The 18,954-nt window shown below is 43.3% G+C and overlaps 1 protein-coding gene across 3 annotated transcripts in view; it reads left to right on the top strand.

The window, feature by feature from the left end:
* Nucleotides 1-18,954, top strand: part of gpm6bb (glycoprotein M6Bb) — a 191,565-nt gene that overhangs the window by 155,796 nt on the left and 16,815 nt on the right. For all 3 annotated transcript variants that reach the window (XM_073045812.1, XM_073045811.1, XM_073045813.1), the window contains exons 3-4: nucleotides 5,781-5,937; nucleotides 12,823-12,994. In XM_073045812.1, coding sequence (XP_072901913.1) covers nucleotides 5,781-5,937; nucleotides 12,823-12,994 — 329 coding nt within the window. The remainder of the gene's footprint in view (nucleotides 1-5,780; nucleotides 5,938-12,822; nucleotides 12,995-18,954) is intronic.

Below are 18,954 nucleotides of genomic sequence, written 5' to 3'. Positions count from 1 at the left end.
TCTTCCATCTTTACTCTAAATGCTCTGACTCGTGATGACTTGGTGTAATCGATGCAGTGGTGTTCCTGGCTGAATTTAAGTGTGGCCAACCCCAGCCACTGTCTTTTCGCCAACATTAACAGGCTCCCATGATCTTCTCTACACTGTCAGGGGCTGCACTGTTGTATGAGAAGGCCTGTGCCCAGAATAACTGGGTTACTGATTTACAGGGAACAACTATGACACATTCCATTTCGATAAAATGCTAATGCAGATTTTGTTACTGATCTTTTGGAGTTTAACTGCTAAGAGCTGTCCTTTTCTATAAATATATTGCCTTGGTATGCATCTTAACTGTGTCACTTCAATATCTTAGCCTAAAATAACTTGATCCCAAAGTGCTCTGAGTTATGCAGAGTGGAGCAGAGACAGCATAGTCACATCCAATACACACAGTTTCACTCACCCCCCACTCGATATTTGCATGGAAGCCCACGCTGCACCTTTTCCTCAGAGTTCAGGCATGTAGCCCCAGTAGCTCATTGCTCTTGAGAGGACTGGTGTGCAAACAGTTGGGGCTGGAGCAGTGGGAGGGCCCTGGATTTCGGAAGCACTGCAAGTGACTCTGGGCTTTGCAGCGACAAAGTTAGAAGGTTGGAGGGAGCTGACATTTTGGGGCACGTGGGTCCGGTTTTTCTCCCATTTGTGAAGAGCAGGAAAGGGCAAGGGCAGCTGCAATAAAACCTGCTCCGAAATGCAGCTACCGAAAGCAGAATCAGTTTGAAGTTGCCCTTCTCATTCATTTGTACATGTACTGTTCTTGTTGTAGTGCAGACCATCTCATTTCCCAGACCCTCCCTGTCCCCATTCCCTACCCCTCCATAATGGAACTGACTGTTACTCAGGCACCACATCCCACCCCTACTCCCAGTTCTATACCAGTTCCTGCCTGGTCTAGTTTCTAGTAGCCTGGCATTCCTGGGAGTTCTTAGGATGTGACTTATCCACATCCAGACATGAGATGTGAAGCCACACTTTGTTAAATTCAGCTCTACGTTGTCTAAACTATTGAAGCAGAAGTCTTAACCCACCTGGCCGTCACACTTTCAAACAGTTGTTGCTGTCACAGCCTCGTGGAGAAGGACTGATGCTCCATGAAGAAGCTCGGTAACTTGAGCAGATTTCTGAACAGCACACTGGTAAAACTGCCTATCAGCTCCTGCAAACAAGGTTCGATCCTGACCCCTGGTGTCATCTGTGTGGAGTTTCCAAGTTGCTCTGACCACATTGTTTTCCAATAGATCTTCAAATTCCCTCCCACATCCCAAATATGAAGTATGTACAGGTTATCAGGTTAACTGAGCACTGTAATTTGCTGTGTGTGTGTGTGTGTGTGTGTGTGTGTGTGTGTGTGTGTGTGTGTGTGTGTGTGTGTGTGTGTGTGTGTGTGTGTGTGTGTGTGTGTGTGTGTGTGTGTGTGTGTGTGTGTGTGTGTGTGTGTGTGTGTGTGTGCGCGCGCGCGCAGAATAAAATGAGTTGGGGTTGGTTTGATGAAATAACGGGCACATAAAGATGCCATGGTTAGACTCAGAGGGCTGAAAGTTCTGTCTCCATGATGTATCCCTCTCTGACTTCAATAGTATTTCAGTTATTTGCAAAGGAAGCCCATTCCATCATACTAACAACCCTCCCCTCCATTGATTCAGCTGATCCTTCCTGCTATCTCAGGAAAGCAACCATTGTCATCAATGACCCCTTCCACACCGGTCATTATTTCTTCTCTCTGCTACCACCAGGCAGAAAGCACGAAAGCTTGAAAAGACACTCCACCGGCTGCAAGGACAATTTCTGTCTCACTGTTATCAGACTCTTGAACAGACCTCTCATACAATAAATGTCTACGGGTTGTCTACGGGGTCTCTGTCGGTGGAAGTTAGGAATAGGAAGGGATCAATAACTCTACTGGGTGTTTTTTATAGACCACGCAATAGTAACAAGGACATCGAGGAGCAGATAGGGAGACAGATTCTGGAAAGGAGTAATAATAACAGGGTTGTTGTGGTGGGAGATTTTAATTTCCCAAATATTGATTGCCATCTCCCTAGAGTGAGGGGTTTAGATGGGGTGGAGTTTGTTAGGTATGTTCAGGGAAGGTTTCTTGACACAATATGTAGATATGCCAACAAGAGGAGAGGCTATACTTTGTCTGGTATTGGGAAATGAACCAGGTCAGGTGTCAGGTCTCTCAGTGGGAGAGCATTTTGGAGATAGTGATCACAATTCTATCTCCTTTACCATAGCATTAGAGAGGGATAGGAACAGACAAGTTAGGGAAACGTTTAATTGGAGTAAGGGGAAATATGAAGCCATCACGCAGGAACTTGGAAGCATAAATTGAAAACAGATGTTCTCAGGGAAATGTACGATAGAAATGTGGCAAATGTTCAGGGGAGATTTGTGTGGGTTCTGCATAGGTATGTTCCAAAGAGACAGGGAAAGGATGGTAGGGTACCGGAACCGTAGTGTACAAAGGCTGTTGTAAATCTAGTGAAGAAAAAAAGAAGAGCTTACGAAAGGTTTAAAAAACTAGGTAATGATAGAGATCTAGAAGATTATAAGGCTAGCAGGAAGGAGCTTAAGAAAGAAATTAGGAGAGCCAGAAGGGGCCATGAGAAGGCCTTGGCGGACAGGATTAAGGAAAACCCCAAGGCATTCTATAAGTCTGTGAAGAGCAAGAGGATAAGATGTGAGAGAATAGGACCAATCAAGTCTGACAGTGGTGTGGTGAACTAGATATACCTGTCTGACTGCTCCTGTGGCTCCTCCCAAGACCCTGCTGACTACCCCTGTGGCTCCTCCCACAGACCCCTGTATAAAGGCGACTGTGGCCTGCTGCTCTCCCTCATTTTCCCCAGGATGTAGTGTTGTCCTTCAGTCAATAAAAGCCGATAATCTCACTTCCTAAGTCTCGGCGTGAGTTATTGATGGTGCATCAAGTGGGAAAGTGTGTATGGAACTGGAGGAGATAGCAGAAGTACTTGATGAATAATTAGCTTCAATATTCACTATGGAAAAGGATCTTGGCGATTGTAGGGATGACTTACAGTGGACTGAAAAGCTAGAGCATGTAGATATTAAGGAAGAGGATGTGCTGGAGCTTTTGAAAAGCATCAATTTGGATAAGTCACTGGGACTGGACGGTATTTGATGAGATAGCCCGTGCAAGGTTTATTGAGAAAGTAAGGAGGCATGGGATCCAAGGGGACTTTGCTTTGTGGATCCAGAACTGGCTTGCCCACAGAAAGCAAAGAGTGTTTGCAGACAGGTCATATTCTGCATGGAGGTCAGTGACCAGTAGTGCGCCTCAGGGATCTGTTCTGGGTCCCCTTCTCTTGGTGATTTCTATAAATGACCTGGATGATGAAGTGCAGGGATGGGTTAGTAAATTTGCTGATGGCACAAAGGTTGGGGGTGTTGTGGATAGTGTGGAGGGCTGTCAGAGGTTACAGCGGGACATTGATAGAATGCAAACTGGGCTGAGAAGTGGCAGATGGAGTTCAACCCAGATAAGTGCGAGCTGGTTCATTTTGGTAGGTCAAGTATGATAGCAGAATATAATATTAATGGTAAGACTCTTGGCAGTGTGGAGGAACAGAGGGATCTTGGGGTCCGAGTGCATAGGACACTCAAAGCTGCTGCACAGGTTGACTCTGTGGTTAAGAAAGCATACGGTGCATTGGCCTCCATCAATAGTGGGATTGAGTTTAACAGCCGAGAGATGATGTTGCATCTATATAGGACCCTTGTCAGACCCCACTTGGAGTACTGTGTTCAATGCTGGTCGTCTCACTACAAGAAGGACGTGGAAACTATAGAAAGGGTGCAGAGGAGATTTACAAGGATGTTGCCTGGATTGGGGAGCATGCCTTATGAGAATAGGTTAAGTGAACTCGGCCTTTTCTCCTTGGAGCGACAGAGGATGAGAGGTGATTTGATAGAAGTGTATAAGATGATGAGAGGCATTGATCGTGTGGATAGTCAGAGGCTTTTTCCCAGGGCTGAAATGGCTAACATGAGAGGGCATAGTCTTAAGGTACTTGGAAGTAGGTACAGAAGAGATGTCGGGGTAAGTTTTTTACTCAGAGAGTGGTGAGTGCATGGAGTGGGCTGCCAGTGGTGGAGGTGGAAATGATAGGGTCTTTTAAGAGGCTCCTGGATAGGTACATGGAGCTTAGAAAATAGAAGGCATAGGTAATTTCTACGGTAGGGACGTATGTGGCACAGCTTTGTGGGCCGAAGGGCCTGTATTGTGCTGTAGGTTTTACATGTTTCTAAATAAAGAACTCTTGATTGCCCCAATGACCTCATTATAACCCTTGCTTTTCACCTAGTTCCCTGTACTGCACTTTTTCTGTAATTGTATCATTATATTCTGCAAATGCCATCTCTTATGTCTACACTATATTCTGCGTTGTGTTTGCCCTTTCAACTACCTCGATGCAATTGTGTTTGGAATTATCTGTCCAGATGACATGCAGACCAAAGCTTTCACTGTATCTTGGTATATATGAAAATACAATTTGATACAATTTGAAAAGCTAAAATCTAGTATTTTGCCTATGATAACAAAGTATGAACTGCAAATTGCTGTAATGATATAGTGGTATGCTTTTATCTCTGGAAGATCAGCTTTTGGAAGGTAATTACAGAGCAGTACAGCTTTTGCCAATAACAGTGTAAACCAAATTACATGTTGGAGACAATCCTTATATTAAAACCCTCCAGAACCGTTGGGAGAAAGCACAATGCTCCAAATTCACAGTAAGTTCATTCCACATGTTAAGAGCTACTGGCGACTTAGCCAGCTGTGTAGAAAGTGATCGTGGTGATGTCAGCCACATCAGTCTCCTTTTCATGGCACATGGAATTGCTATAAAGCACCTACACAGGCTTAGAAATACATCCAAACCTTGATCAGGGAATGAGAGCAAATGCAAGGGCCCCAAATTGTGTCTTAGATAACGCTGGATCAGATTCTGGGCTGTCTCTCTGACTGCAAGATGAGTAGTTTTCAAATTCAGCCAGAAGTATCTTGTTTTGAAAATTGATGGTGAGTTGTACCTTTAACACCCCATCCTTACCTAAATCATGACTTCCATGTCTGCAGGTGGATTCTTGCTATTTTATTGTCTTATATAGTTTGGGATGGGCAGCTCCTGGCTTATTGATAAAAAGCATGGAATCTGCCACTAGTTCAAAGGAGTAGTGGAGACACATGATGTAGCATAGTAAGACCATAACAGTTCCCAATAATACCTCTTAAATATGATCTCCTGTTGATGAGTTAAACAAAGGTAGAATGAATGCAGAAGCAGAAGAAATTTTGACTTGAAAATTTCCTAGCAGGTGACTGCTGTGGAAAAGTTTAATCCATTGTTCCAAAGGCTTCCTTCCTGCTATTATTGCAGGAAGTTACTCCATTACTCATAAAAGAAAGTTCACTGGGCCATCGTGCCAACCCTTAGGGTTTTTGTGGTCCACAATCTGACTTTATAATCTTTCCACTGCACGGAATATCTAATATTTATGATTCATGTTTCTGGTATCTGACCATGAAGCATTTGCCAAGTATTCCAGCAGCTTGGCCAATATCTTTATTTAACTCTGTATATTTTTCCTCATTAGCTGAAGCCCTGAGGTAAAATGGGATCCCCTAAATTTTGACTTTTTTCCCTGTTTACCCACAGCTTTGGGAGACTAGTCCTACAATCCATAAAATGTGCCTCTTTTCCTCTTCTCAGAATCCAAATGATGCAGTATGTCATCTATGGAGTTGCCTCGTTCTTCTTCCTGTATGGAATAATCCTCCTGGCAGAAGGATTTTACACCTCAAGTGCTGTTAAAGAAATCCATGGCGAGTTCAAAACAACTGTGTGTGGACGCTGCATCAGTGGAATGGTATGAAACTCAGTCTGCAGTTCATGGTTTAGTGGTATACTCTTGACTATAGGTTCAGTCTGGAGGCAGACAAGGATTGGACCATGTTACTGTACTTGGTGCTGATAGCCTGTGACTGCCAAGTAAGTAAGGCATGGACGTGATGGTGAAGGATTGAGTTATTGAGTGCTGAGCCTTGAGCACAATGGTTGGCAATTCTGAAGCAGATTCATAAAACTTTGATCGAACAAGCATTCTGAAATTCCACTGGTTTGGCACCTGGTTTACTAGGTGATGCTGACAGACTCCACTCACTGGGTCCCTGCTTCCTGCTGTTTCCCGAGCACTCACCAAGTCCCTGTGCTGGCCCTGTTTGACCACTCAACTGGTCCCCATCCCCACACAATCCTCTGCGTCCCTGTTCCCACACTCCCCCAGCCCACTTCAACACTACCTGTGGCTGTGGCCTCTGTGCTCCCTTCAAACTCGCCGGGTTCACTGAAGTTCTACTGTATAATATCTTGCTTTCTATAAAGCAAATGAAAAAAATGTGTTGAAATTTCAATAAAATAATGTCAATAGTCCAGTCCATCTGCCGGTCCAGTACCACCAAAGATCCGAGAGTGCTGGATTTACCATTTCCCTGTATTTACATTTGCAATGTATCTGTAGGATTGCAACAGGATGAAGCTCTGATCAGAAGTTACTTGAGGGGCTTTATTTTAAAATGTGCAAAGTTAGCCACGCTGGGTGCTTCCTCGGGGGTGCACTGCCCAGAGCAACGAGGGGCATGAATCCAGCTGCAGGAAGGGGAGCAACTAGCACAGCCAATGCGGAGTAATTCCAGCATTCCAGCACTTTGCCAGTAGGAAGTCAACTATTCTAATTATTTCTGTTGAAGATCAATGCCAAGAAATTGCAGTTCTTGCTTTTAAGCGAGTGCTGTGCAAAGCATTAAACTCCAGTTAAATCACTGCCCACCACTGGAAAAAAAACATTATGAAACTGGTCAGAAAGATGTTGGACAAATGCGTGTTGGAATGATTTACACCCCAGATCACATACTAAATCAGGGACAAATGCAGGATCTCCAGCCACACAGAGCTCACAGTAGGTGAATCAGATGATTGAATATAGGAACAGTGGAGCAACCAGCTATCCTTAACACTGAAAGTCCATGCTGGTGGATACTGTGTGCAGGGTGGAGGTGCTTTAATCCACCCCTTATATACCATCTCAATGCAACATGTTCCCGTTTTGTTTTAGTGCTTTTTTCTACAAGGGTAGAAAGTTTCACTCTAAAGCTACACTACATTTTCCCCGGTGAGTTTGGAAAGTGACTTGTAGCATCACGAGGGGCATGAGTGATGTCAGTTAGATGTCATAATGTTCTAACGTGAATATGGATGGCCCCAGATTGCTTTTCTAATAGATGTGATTTCACTCTGTGAGTTCGACCTAGCCTGGGCTGAATCTCGTTCCTGTGGGATTTGCAGATTAACTACATGATTCTTGGATCTAATTTCAGGCCATGAACGTTATCTTGGCACAACAGCTAGTGGTTTGACTCCAGTAAAGTAAATTTAACTAAGTCAAGTAAATTTAACTTAGAATTTGTAAGACACTAATGTTATTCAAACTTCAAAAATAAAACCTTTTTCCAAGAGGTCGGACACTTCATTCAAATCATGGGTCAGCATCTGCTGCTGTCTCTCCGAGACACAAAGCTGAGGGAGCGCATCCATCCCTTCATCACCTCTGTATTCTACCAATTACAAGCTGGTATCTGACTACCTCATTCTGAAGTTCAGCATGTGTCTGAGAAACACTGCATGCCTGCTGGCTGACAGTCAGTGGTTCTGAAGGGAACTGGAAACCTGCACATTTGGGACCAAACTGTTCACAAGCTCCAGATCCCTGGCCATTTTACACTGGAGGAGAGCTGAGCTCCATTTCAAACTCTGAAACCCTGTGATGCCGGGAAAGATTGAAGAAATGAGATTTCACTATTTATGTTCTTGATGGAAGGGAGGGGAGCATATGAGAACAGAGTATGGTGAGAGTGCTTTACGTGGCCTCCCCCATGCAGTACATGAGCATATTGGGAAGATGCATAGTGAAACAGAATAGGTTTGTTCTGATCCTGGGAGTAAACAAAGTTAGAGCCGTGGGAAGCAGCATGTAAGGTTTCACCCTAAAGCTACACTACATTTCCCCCAGTGAGTTTGAAAAGTGAGTTCAACCTGGCCTGGGCTGATTCAGGCCTTGTGGATCAAGCACTAAAGCATAGAATGGGAACATGTTGCATTGAGATGGTTAAATAAGGGGTGAATTAAAGGGCCCCCACCCTGGACACAGTATCCACCAGCATGGATTTTCAGTGTTAAGGATAGCTGGTTGTTCCAGTGTTCCTACATTCAATCATCTGATCCACCTACTGTGAGCTCCGTGTGGTTGGACATGGTGCACATTACACGGGCCCTGATTTAGCATGTGAAGGTAAGTCCAAGAAGGTAAGATCAGCAAAAAGAACCACTGATCTTAATCATTCCATTTATGATTGATAGAGCAGTCTATCCTGCCATTGTCAATCAAAGCTCTCTTACCTGGGATGACTTCACTGTGTCCTTGAACTTCCTGTGACACTGAACAGGGTGTGAGTGCACGCCATTGCCACCAACCCCAACACTGGCCCATTCTTCTACAAGCCTGGCTGTTGTCTCTTGCAGTGCTGTGAGGTCTGCTCCTGTGAAATCCGAGATGTCTCTCTTGTGTATGGTTGAGGATGTGATGGAATATTTGAGGAAGGAGTCTTTGTTTGGGTGGGAAGGGATTCAGACCTCTGTCGCAGTTCACTGTTGAAATGATTGTGATTCCAGTGGAAAAATGCATCAGTGCCTCACGGCAATCTGTGAGTGGGTGCAGGAGTAGGCCACTCATCCCTCCAAGCTCATCCTACCATCCAACAAGGTGATGGCTAACAAACAACAGTATTCAAACGTATTCTGGGAGAGTCTATAGGTGACTTCAGGTTCTGAAGCGGCAGTCATTCTCACTTTATCATATCCTATAGTATTATTCTCATTTCTGAGTTTGTGACTGAACACCCATCCTTTGTACATCCCTCGACCTGTGAGTACGGAGGTAAAATATCAGTTTACTGGCTGGTGGAAGCACCAAAGTTTGCAAAAGAACAAGCTTATTTACAAGCAAATGGTCCTTCACAAAAACAATTAGTTGGAATGTATTGTTTGCTGATCTTGACATCCCCATGTTCTGGCAATTTTCACCATAATTTATTTTGATGTCACTAAGTAGTCTACTGTCCCAGAGTCTGCAACATTCGAGAGACCATGTGTGTGGAAGGGATATGGTGAGAGCTAGTTCTTCAGTGCCCATTTTAAAATTAACTCAGCTATGAAAAATATCTTGTTGATTGGAAAATAGAAGACTTAGCCTCCTGTTTGTCAGGGGGTGTAAGTTAAGGTTCCCATTCTCACTGTACAGGATCCAGTTGAGTTTTGGATCGATGTATTGTGGATGTGATTATGCTGTACAAGTGTTATATCACCAGCAGCTCATCCAGATATTTAGCTGCAATTACTGTGGATAAACTGACTTGGCGGGTGTGGTGAACTACATATACCTGTCTGGACACACCTCCCCTGCTGTCTGCTCCTGTGGCTCCTCCCACAGACCCCGGTATAAAGGCGATTGGGGCCTGAGCCCTGCCTCTCAGTCTCCAGGATGTAGTGTGGTGGTCAATTGCTGCTTGTTCTTTCTTCCAGTCAATAAAAGCCGATATCTCGCCTCACGTCTCAGAGAGTTATTGATGGTGCATCAGCGAGTTTATCTCTAAGGCTTCAGCATTTCCTGTGGATTGATGTAGGATGTAATATCCATTCACAGTCTGTCCCCTAAACATTAATATAAGGCTTCAATCTACAAACGTGCACATACCTCAGTGTGCTGAATTTACAGGTGGCAGTGCACCTCCAGTGGAGAAACCGTACAGATTGGTTATCCACTCTGTGGACACCTTCTCTTCATTCCCTATCTGGGCTGTTTGCCATTCAATCAGGAAACTTCCTCTGGTCAGTTGCCCTGTTTCCTGGTAGATTTAATGACTTTATATCTTTCCCGTTTGGGCTCTACAGGTAGATCACTGCCCGATCTCCATGTTTGGAGCCATGGAAATTTTGATGTTCATTAGAACACTCAGATGGAGCTTAGAAAATGAATTGCACAGGTAGAGGTGGCTCATGGGACAATGTCATGCAATCAAAGGTTGTACTGAGCACAGCCATTGTGAAATTTAGCTAAGATTGAGTCTGGGTTTTGTGTGATCGGGAGAGGACTAATGCTCAGGGGAGAGGGCCGTGGGGAAGGAGAGAAAGCTGGGGATTAGAAAGGATGGAGTGAAAGGAGGGCTTACGACCTCCACCCCTTCCAGTTCACATCCATTGAGGGGGTAGCAGCCTGGACTAGGGAAGAAGAGTCTGCACCTAGCGATTGATACAGGGGTTTAGTATCCTGAGATTGATAGGTGGCCAGTAGTTAGTCACTCTGCTAGACAGTCAATAGGGATTTGCAGTGAGGCTCCTGAAACAGGCTCTTTTTCCAAGCGATGTCACAGGAAGGGATTGCCAAGTGGACCACAGCAAACGAATTGTGGCGTTCTCATAGTCTGCTTGAGGAAATGTAACATGAGATGGGTGCTTCAGGGTCAGCATGGACAGTGTAGGCCGAAGGGCCAGTCTCTTTGTTTTAGGAATCCTGATCCAACATCTCTTCAAGTGTAGAAGGAGTATTTGCAATGGCACTGAGAACATTATGTCCATGTGCTCAGAACACGTGGCAACCCAATGCAGCTAGTAGAAGGAGCACATCACCTCTCAAACTGTCCATCCTGTCAGTCTCTTCCTGCCCAGTCTGTAGAAGAACCCATGGTTCTCTGAAGTTGCAGCAACGGTCCTAACGGACAACAGAAGAAGCAGCTGTATCATGTTGATGGGGATATTCACGGGTGCTGGGTGTTGTCAAGGTCAATGCCAGATTGGGATGGCAACTCGGTAGCTGGGCAAATATTATGCAAGGGCTGCAAACTGGAGAAGGTTTTTGGAGGCTCACAATATATCAAGAAGTGGGCTTGGAGAGCCATTAAAGAGCCAGGTAGTAAAACAAATGCTGATTCCAAGGGCTAAACTCAACAGACAGGAACTACTTCAAGTACTTGAAAATGAAACAACCGCAGATGCAATGAGATCAAAAATCAAAACAGGCTGTTTTGCAGGTCAGGCAGCATCAGTGGAAGGAGAGACAGAGGCAATGATTCCATTCAGTAGCCCTTCATCAGAAAGTGAATGGGGTAAGTTATAGAGAGGCAAAGGGCTGACAAGTACATTGGTCAGTTATGGTCCTAAAGAAATATGAAGGGGTTTGAAGGGCTCCACTGGATAAGAAAGAATACCACTTAGCACATTCAAGCTTTCCTTGTGCGAAAGTGCCAGATACATGGAGGGAATGAGAGGAAAATCACGGACAGTGCAGCTTGCATGAAGTTCCAGATCATCCTGACTCAATGTTTTCCATTGAGACTGAGTCACAGATCCCTATATGATCCAAATATGTGGCAAATAACTTCTGGTGGAATGCAAGGAGCCAAATGTTCTCCCAGCAATTGTGAATCACTGTGAAGAGAGTACTAAATAAAAAAGATAGTTAAGATAGATTTCTTCAGAGCTAATGTAGAAAATATAAATGTAAAATGTAAATTAGGTAAATCATGAGAACCTACTTTGATGTGCGATGGAAGTTCTTGGGTTCTAGGGTTTGGAGGTGTGTGGATGGTCATTACATAATTGTTTAATGTGGGGTTCTGTGAAATGGTCTGGAGAAAGACAGTCCAGATGAAGGGTCTTGATCCCAAATGTTGACTCTCCATTTCCATCCAAGAATGTTGTTTGTTACTCTAGAGAAAGCTGTAGAGAATGGTCTGGTCAGTGGACTTCTTTTTTCCTGCTTGCCCATCCTTTTAGCAACTTGTAGTTAGCTTGTGAGACATCACCAGCCCTTCAGATAGGCTGTGCATCAATGTATTGCCTGTAGGATAACAATACCTGTAAAGAGATCAATCACGTTGGACATTGAGGAAATATATTTCTCAAACAAGCAAACTCCTGCAATCTATCATTTATCTCACCTCAATCGTCAGATCGCAGAACACCCAATGTCAGATTTTGAGGAGTGTATAAATATTTATGGGAAATAACCTGTAAAAGAGCTTGGGCTTTGCAGAGGATTTTGAAGGTGTCAATGCAATTTATCACCTAACCCAGGTCTAACTGATTGCAAGAGTTTCTGTGGGTGCTAGAAATCCAGGATAGATCTCTTCACCTACCTATCACCTTCCATTGTTACCCCACACCTTCCCTTTCTCCCATGGTTCACTCTCCTCTCCTATCAGATTCCTCCTCCTTCAGCCCTTTACCTTTTCCACCTGTCACCTTACAGTTTCTCACTTCGTCCCCTTCCCCAACCCACCAGGCCTCAAATATCATTTTCTTGCTTGTACTCCTTCCCCTCCCCCCACCTTATTCTGCCTTTCTTTCCCTTACTTTCCAGTCCTTATGAAGCTTCTCAGCCCAAAATGTTTATCCCTTTCCACTGATACTGACTGACCTGCTGAGTTCCTCCAGTATTTTGTATGCGTTACTCCGTGTAATTGCAACTTGGTCACAGCATGTTGTAATGTGGATCAGCACTTGTACCAGACATCCAAAAGAACCAAAAATCACTGGCCCAAACACTCCTGTGGGAGAGGTCCGCTTGTTATCATGTTGCGTTTTGAATGCACTATTTGTTTTGTACATAAGTAAATTGACCTATGTTTCAATCTCTCTTCAGTTTGTTTTTCTGACCTACGTGTTGGGAATAGCCTGGCTAGGCGTCTTCGGCTTTTCTGCTGTCCCAGTCTTCATTTATTACAACATGTGGTCAGCTTGTCAGACCATCAGCTCCCCACCGGTGAACCTGACAACAGCGATTGATGAGATCTGTGTAGACGTCCGACAGTTTGGTAAAGTAACACCTGATTTATTGTTCATTATCTTTTGTTTGGGGCCTTGTGCATGTTTGTCTAACCTTGACTCAGGACAAATTTATTGCTTGAAATTAAAGTGAAATTACAAAAGAGGGGCAACATCTGCTTGTTGAGATCCAGATTCAGAGAATCATACAGCCAACAGAGAGGTCATTCAGGGCATTGTGCCAAAATCAAATTTATCCAATTAGTACCAGAAATATTTTTTTTTCTCCACAGTCCTTCAGGTTCCTCTTTGACCTGTATGCATCCAGATCCCTCTTTACATCGGTAGCAAGGCAGTGGAAACCGTAAGCAGTTTTAAACTCTTGTGATTTCACATCTCACACAACCTCTCCTGGTCCCTGAACAAATCTTACACAATCAAAACAGCTCTCCAGGGCCTGTGCTTTCTGAGGAAGCTGAAGCGAGCTGGACTATAAACACCAATACTTCTACAGAGGCACAGTAGAGAGCATCCTTGCACGCTGCATCACTGCAGATTACGGAAACTGAACTGCAGCGGACAGGTCGTCAAAGCTGCCCAATGCATCACCAACACAAAACCACCCACCATCATGGACACGAATACAAAAAGGTGCCGGGAGAAAGCAAGCAATATCATGAAGGATCCCACTCACCCCACTCATGGACTGTTTGCCCCACTCCCATCATGGAAGAGGCTATGTAGTGAGGTCCGCTAAACTCAGAAACAGTGGCTTCCCCCGAACAGTAAGACTGACCAACTTATCACCCACTAATCTACCCGCCACCACAACTATATCATTTCCTGTCAGAGTCACCTCAAGGACAGACACTCCTGTGCCTAGAAATCATTCTATATACATACAATCAATCTAAGTATATAAGCTATCTTATGTATTTCTATTTATAGTGTTTTTATTACTGTTTTTTATCTTATAGTTCAATAGTTCCATTTAACATCAGACAATGTATACTATATACAACCTGAAATTCTTATTTTTCCCGGACATCCACAGAAACAGAAGAGTGCCCCAAAGAATGAGTGACAGTGAAAACATCAGACCCCCAGACCCCCCACCACACACCAGCAGCAGCAAAGCAACCACCTTCCCCCCCCCCCCCCCCCATTTACTGCAGCCAAACAAAAACATCAGCACCCTCCTCCCCCGGGCAAGCAATAGCAAAGCCCCCAAGAAAGACCATGATCTGCAAAACAACATAAACTCATCGTTCACCCCACAATTCGACATGCCAGGGGCTCTCCCTCTCTCCCCCCAATGAAGGGAAAGAGGGGTGTCACCCTTTCACAGCAAAAGGCGAGACATGACAAAATAGCTTGCTGATTTGCGATGATCAAACCTGCCGTGTCGCTTTTTATTTTACCGAGTTGTCCGACTCGAGAGTCAGCAACAAACTCTCCCCCACCAATGAGAGTAAGAGAGCACGCGATTGGCTGCGTACAGAGCCCCGTACAGCCACTCCGCTGTTCCCAATGTTCCATTTTCTTCCACGACACTTCAGCTGGTGGCACTGGCATAGAATTGGCTCATCCGCAGAATCGCAACGCCTCGGACCCCTGAAGACATGCTCATCTTCCAGACCACGTCCTTGGGATATCAAGAAGCGTTCCCCCGGGAACGGATCCCACTACCCCAAAGAACTGAGTGTGGCTCGAGGTCAGGATCTCCCACAGAACCCCCCACACTCTGAAAAGAGAGACATCAGCAATAGAAATTAAGCTGTTTCGTAGATCCACCCCAACTGTATTTCTTTTGTGCTGCATCAGACCTGGAGTAGCAATTATTTTGTTCTCCTTTACTCTGGAAATTACAACTTGAATCTTCTGAATATTTCTATTCAGCTTACTGTTACAACACTTGCAAGCTCTGCTCACACATTCTCTTAATTCTATAATTTCCATGCAGCATTTAAAAAGTACACCAGCTTCTGAAAATCCCACTAAATTTAAAACTTTGAATTTAAAATACCCCTGACTGTAATAATATATTTGAGACTCTTGTGCAAGACAATGGTGTGTCAGTGAGGGAGCACGTTACCTTCAGTGCTAGAGGTGGTGATGTCACAATGTTTCAGGCTACAAAGCACTTTGAGACACAGCTTAATAATAAGCAACAGATACCAGACCTAAGTGAACGCACTATTGTTTTCTTCACTCTACAATACAGTTCCTGATCAACTTGGAAATCAGTCTGGAAGCTAACTGTACTGTATTGTAGAGCCAAAGCTTTTTATCAGCAATATTGTTACATGCATCACAATGTCATAGTCATGCCATTTTCAGTGCTGATTTATGCAATCTAGATCGCATATCAGATGGTTGTTATAAAGAGTCCAATTTCAGATCCTGGCAGCCCTAGTTCTGTGCTGGATGAATCCTACTGGATATTTAACAAATTCATCTTGCCCCTCCAGGGAATCGGGAGGTAAATGTGGCAATTTATTTCTTGAAGTTTAAGATCCAAATGAAAAAAAATCTAAAAGGAAACTAATACTCACCAGATTAGAATTGGACAGATTTTAGGAAATGAATGGATTGGCAGGGGTTGGGTTGGCAAACTATAGAATCAAAAGATATTACGGTACATAGCTGTAGCGTAAAAGTACCCCATTGTAAACAAGGACAACCATTAAATTTTAAATCCTAATGGTATGTAAGTTTGAGAAAACAATTTAAAATTGAAGGAGACGACATCAGTGCCCTACATTAATGATTGAAAATAAGGAAGGAAATTAATAAAGACACAAAATACAAAGGGGAAACTGCAGGAAAGGATCTCTCAGAATAATAAAGTGTAAATTTCCTCCAACACAGCAATTAAAACAAATATTAAACATAAAGCAATACCTCCGGATGTCTTTGTGATTTGGTGTTTTGTATTTTGTGTCCTTTGCTTTTTTCTTGCTGCTTGTGCGATTTTTTTTTTTGCATTCTGGGGGTTTGATGTTTTTATTTGAACAGGTCCCATGGTCATCTTCGTTCCGTGGCTGTCTGTGAGAAGATGAAATCTCAGGATTGCATTCTGCATACTTTGATAATAAATCTTGGAATACCTCTGAGATGAGGGAGTGAGTTAATTATAAATTGACAAGGTTCCTCAAAAGATAATGTACTTCATTATTTGCTAGATGTGTTGGAGAGGATGTATGCTCTAATAGTGAAATTAGGTGGACACCTACTAACTATAGATCATGAATTTACATTAAAAAAATCTGTATCAATCTTACAAATTCTGGAATCTAATAATTAGTGGAATTAGCCTCTTATTAAAAGTGCCAGTAACTGATGGCATTAGACGGCCAGAAGCATTATGAGGGGTAAAGATAGGGTAAATGCAAGCAGCCTTTTTCCACTGGGTGGGAATACAACCAGAGGTCCTGGGTTAAGGGTAAAGGTGAGAAGTTTAAAGAAAACATTCAGAGGGTCGTGTGAGTGTGGAATGAGCGAGTGGTACATAGGAGCTTGATTTCCACATTTATGAGACGTCTGGATAGGTGCATGGATAATAGGGATATGGAGGGCTGTGGTCCCAGTGCAGGTTGATGGGAGTAGGCAGTTTAAATGGTTTTAGCATGGGCTCTGTGCGGTACATCTGTATGACCCTGAGCAGCAATAGGGATCAGTATGCAAAATTAAAGACTGCAAAGAAGACTGGCAGAATGCAAAATAGGCTTGTTGCAAGTTGCAGCTCGTGTGGAGTTACGGCCTGAGATAATTGGTACTTCACTGAGCAAACAGGCTAAATGAAGATGATTAACATGCCTAGCTGACACTAAATCAGACCCTCTTGTGCTATTATGGCTCATTACTAAACACAATTCTGATTTGGCCTCATGAAGTGTTAACGAAAAAGTCGTAAGTTCTTGCTATTTAAAAGAAAATTAGAGTCGGTTAGAATAGACTATCTTTGTGACTGATTTCACGAATATACACCATTATTTAAATGCTGATTACTACCTTCAAACCCTTCCTGGACTCTACCTATGTTGCCATTTCTGTTGCCAAAAACCTCAAACATGATCTTGTTGCCTTTAGATTTGACTATTTTAATGCACGCCATGCTGGGCTCCCTTTTGACCCTTCATAAGCCTGAAGTCATTTAAAACAACACTGTCTTTGACCTGTCTTGGCTCGCCTTACCCCCATCCTTGTTACTTCATGCTGGCTTCAGACCAAACAATGTTGCAGTTTAAAAATCCCTCAACAGCCTCACCACTTCCTTCAGTCCTCCAAAGTGTCTTCTGGCCTCTACCTTTTCCCACTTTTACCCAACAGAAACTATTCTTTCATCTGGCAGGGCCTGAAACTCTGCAGTTCTCCCCATCCCCACCACTAACCCTCTCTACCTCACTTTCCTAATTTTTTCCCAGACTTTTTAAAAAATGGTCCTGTAAAACATGGAATGGAAAATCAGTGAGACAAGTGATTGGTCCAGCCTGTAGGATTATTACTTACTTATGTAAATCAGGGCCAAATTTTGTTTCATTACACTCTCTTGATGGAGCTTTGAACATTTTATTAAATCAAAAAAATTAAGTAAATGTACAGGCAGGTCAGGTGATACAGAGGGAGCCGGTATGGTTAAGCTGTAAACCTGGACTAATAATTCTGACCGTGGGAATTCAAATGGCACTTTGGGCTACTAACCATTTGACGAATACTTTCCCTATGTGCACACGAGAGAGTGATTAACCACCTTCTGTGCCCAATCTCCTCAAGTTTCTATGAATAACAAATTGCTATAAAATGCAGCATCTGACACAACTTCCTGCACTAGGACAGAGATATTTTGGCAGTTACTGTCCTCCACAGTGACAGATGTAGCCCAAGGCAATGGACCTTTGAGCTGATCTTTGTACTCTTCCATGCAGTACTCATTCTATCTATAGATCCAGTCCAAGCATTCACATTTCCATTTGTTCTGTATCTTTTCTAAAAACTAAGGATACTGAACTTCCAATCTCATTGCCAAAACATTCATAATCTGAGTCATAAGTGTCCTGGTATGTTGATACTCTGTTTAAAGAAGGACAATTCAATGGTCCCTATCAAGATGTTGGCAAGTTCCCAAGAACTTAGTGACCAATTAAATATTCAAGTTGGTCACTGTTATGCTATTAGAAATGTGACAGTCTCTTCATACACGGCACATATTGAAATCTGCACCGTGGGCAGAACCATTTTATTTTAGAGAAGTACGTATGAAAGAAATAACAAGGAGGCCTGTAAGGGCAGTGCATTTGATAACATTATCAAAGGTTTTCTAACATTTTTGGTTGCAGGCTGATTTTTTTAATAAAGGTGGAAGCCCACGGGATCCGAGAGCAAATGGAGATTTGAATCCAAGATTGTCTCAGTGCCAGGAAGCAAAGGGGAAAGGTTAATAAGTGCTTTTGTAATGGGAAGGTTGTTACCAGTGGGGTTCCACAGATCTCAAGACTTGGTCCCTTGCTTTTGCAGTATATGTTAAAGATGAAGGTTTGAATGTAAAGGATATGATAAAAAGCTTTTATATGATACAAAAATTGGCTGTGTGATTGGCAGCAAAGAGGAAAGCAGGAAGATATGACGCACTAAAGTTGCACATTGAACTTAATCTGGATAAACATGAATTAACACATTTGGGGAAGTGCACTAAATGAAGGGTGTACAGAACAAATGGCCAAACGTCGAGTGGTGTGGAGGATCAGATGGACCTTGGAGACTGCGTATTCTTGAAGGTAACATGGCAGAACAACTAGGGGGTTATTAAGGCAAATAGAATGGCTTATTTTCTTAGCCAAAGAATAGAAGTTAGCAGGAAGGAGGTTTTGCCAGTACTGTAAGTAACACCAGTTAGGCCATACAGTTTTGGACACCACATTGTAGGAGAGATGTGATTGCACTGGAGGCAGCAGAGAGGATATATGAAGATCTTGTCATAGCTGGATAAGTGTAGCAATGAGGATAGATG

This window comes from Hemitrygon akajei, chromosome 5, assembly GCF_048418815.1.
Source record: "Hemitrygon akajei chromosome 5, sHemAka1.3, whole genome shotgun sequence".
Taxonomy (NCBI): domain Eukaryota; kingdom Metazoa; phylum Chordata; class Chondrichthyes; order Myliobatiformes; family Dasyatidae; genus Hemitrygon; species Hemitrygon akajei.
The sequence above is the reverse complement of the archived record's forward strand: the minus strand, read 5'-3'. Positions and strand labels throughout refer to the sequence as shown.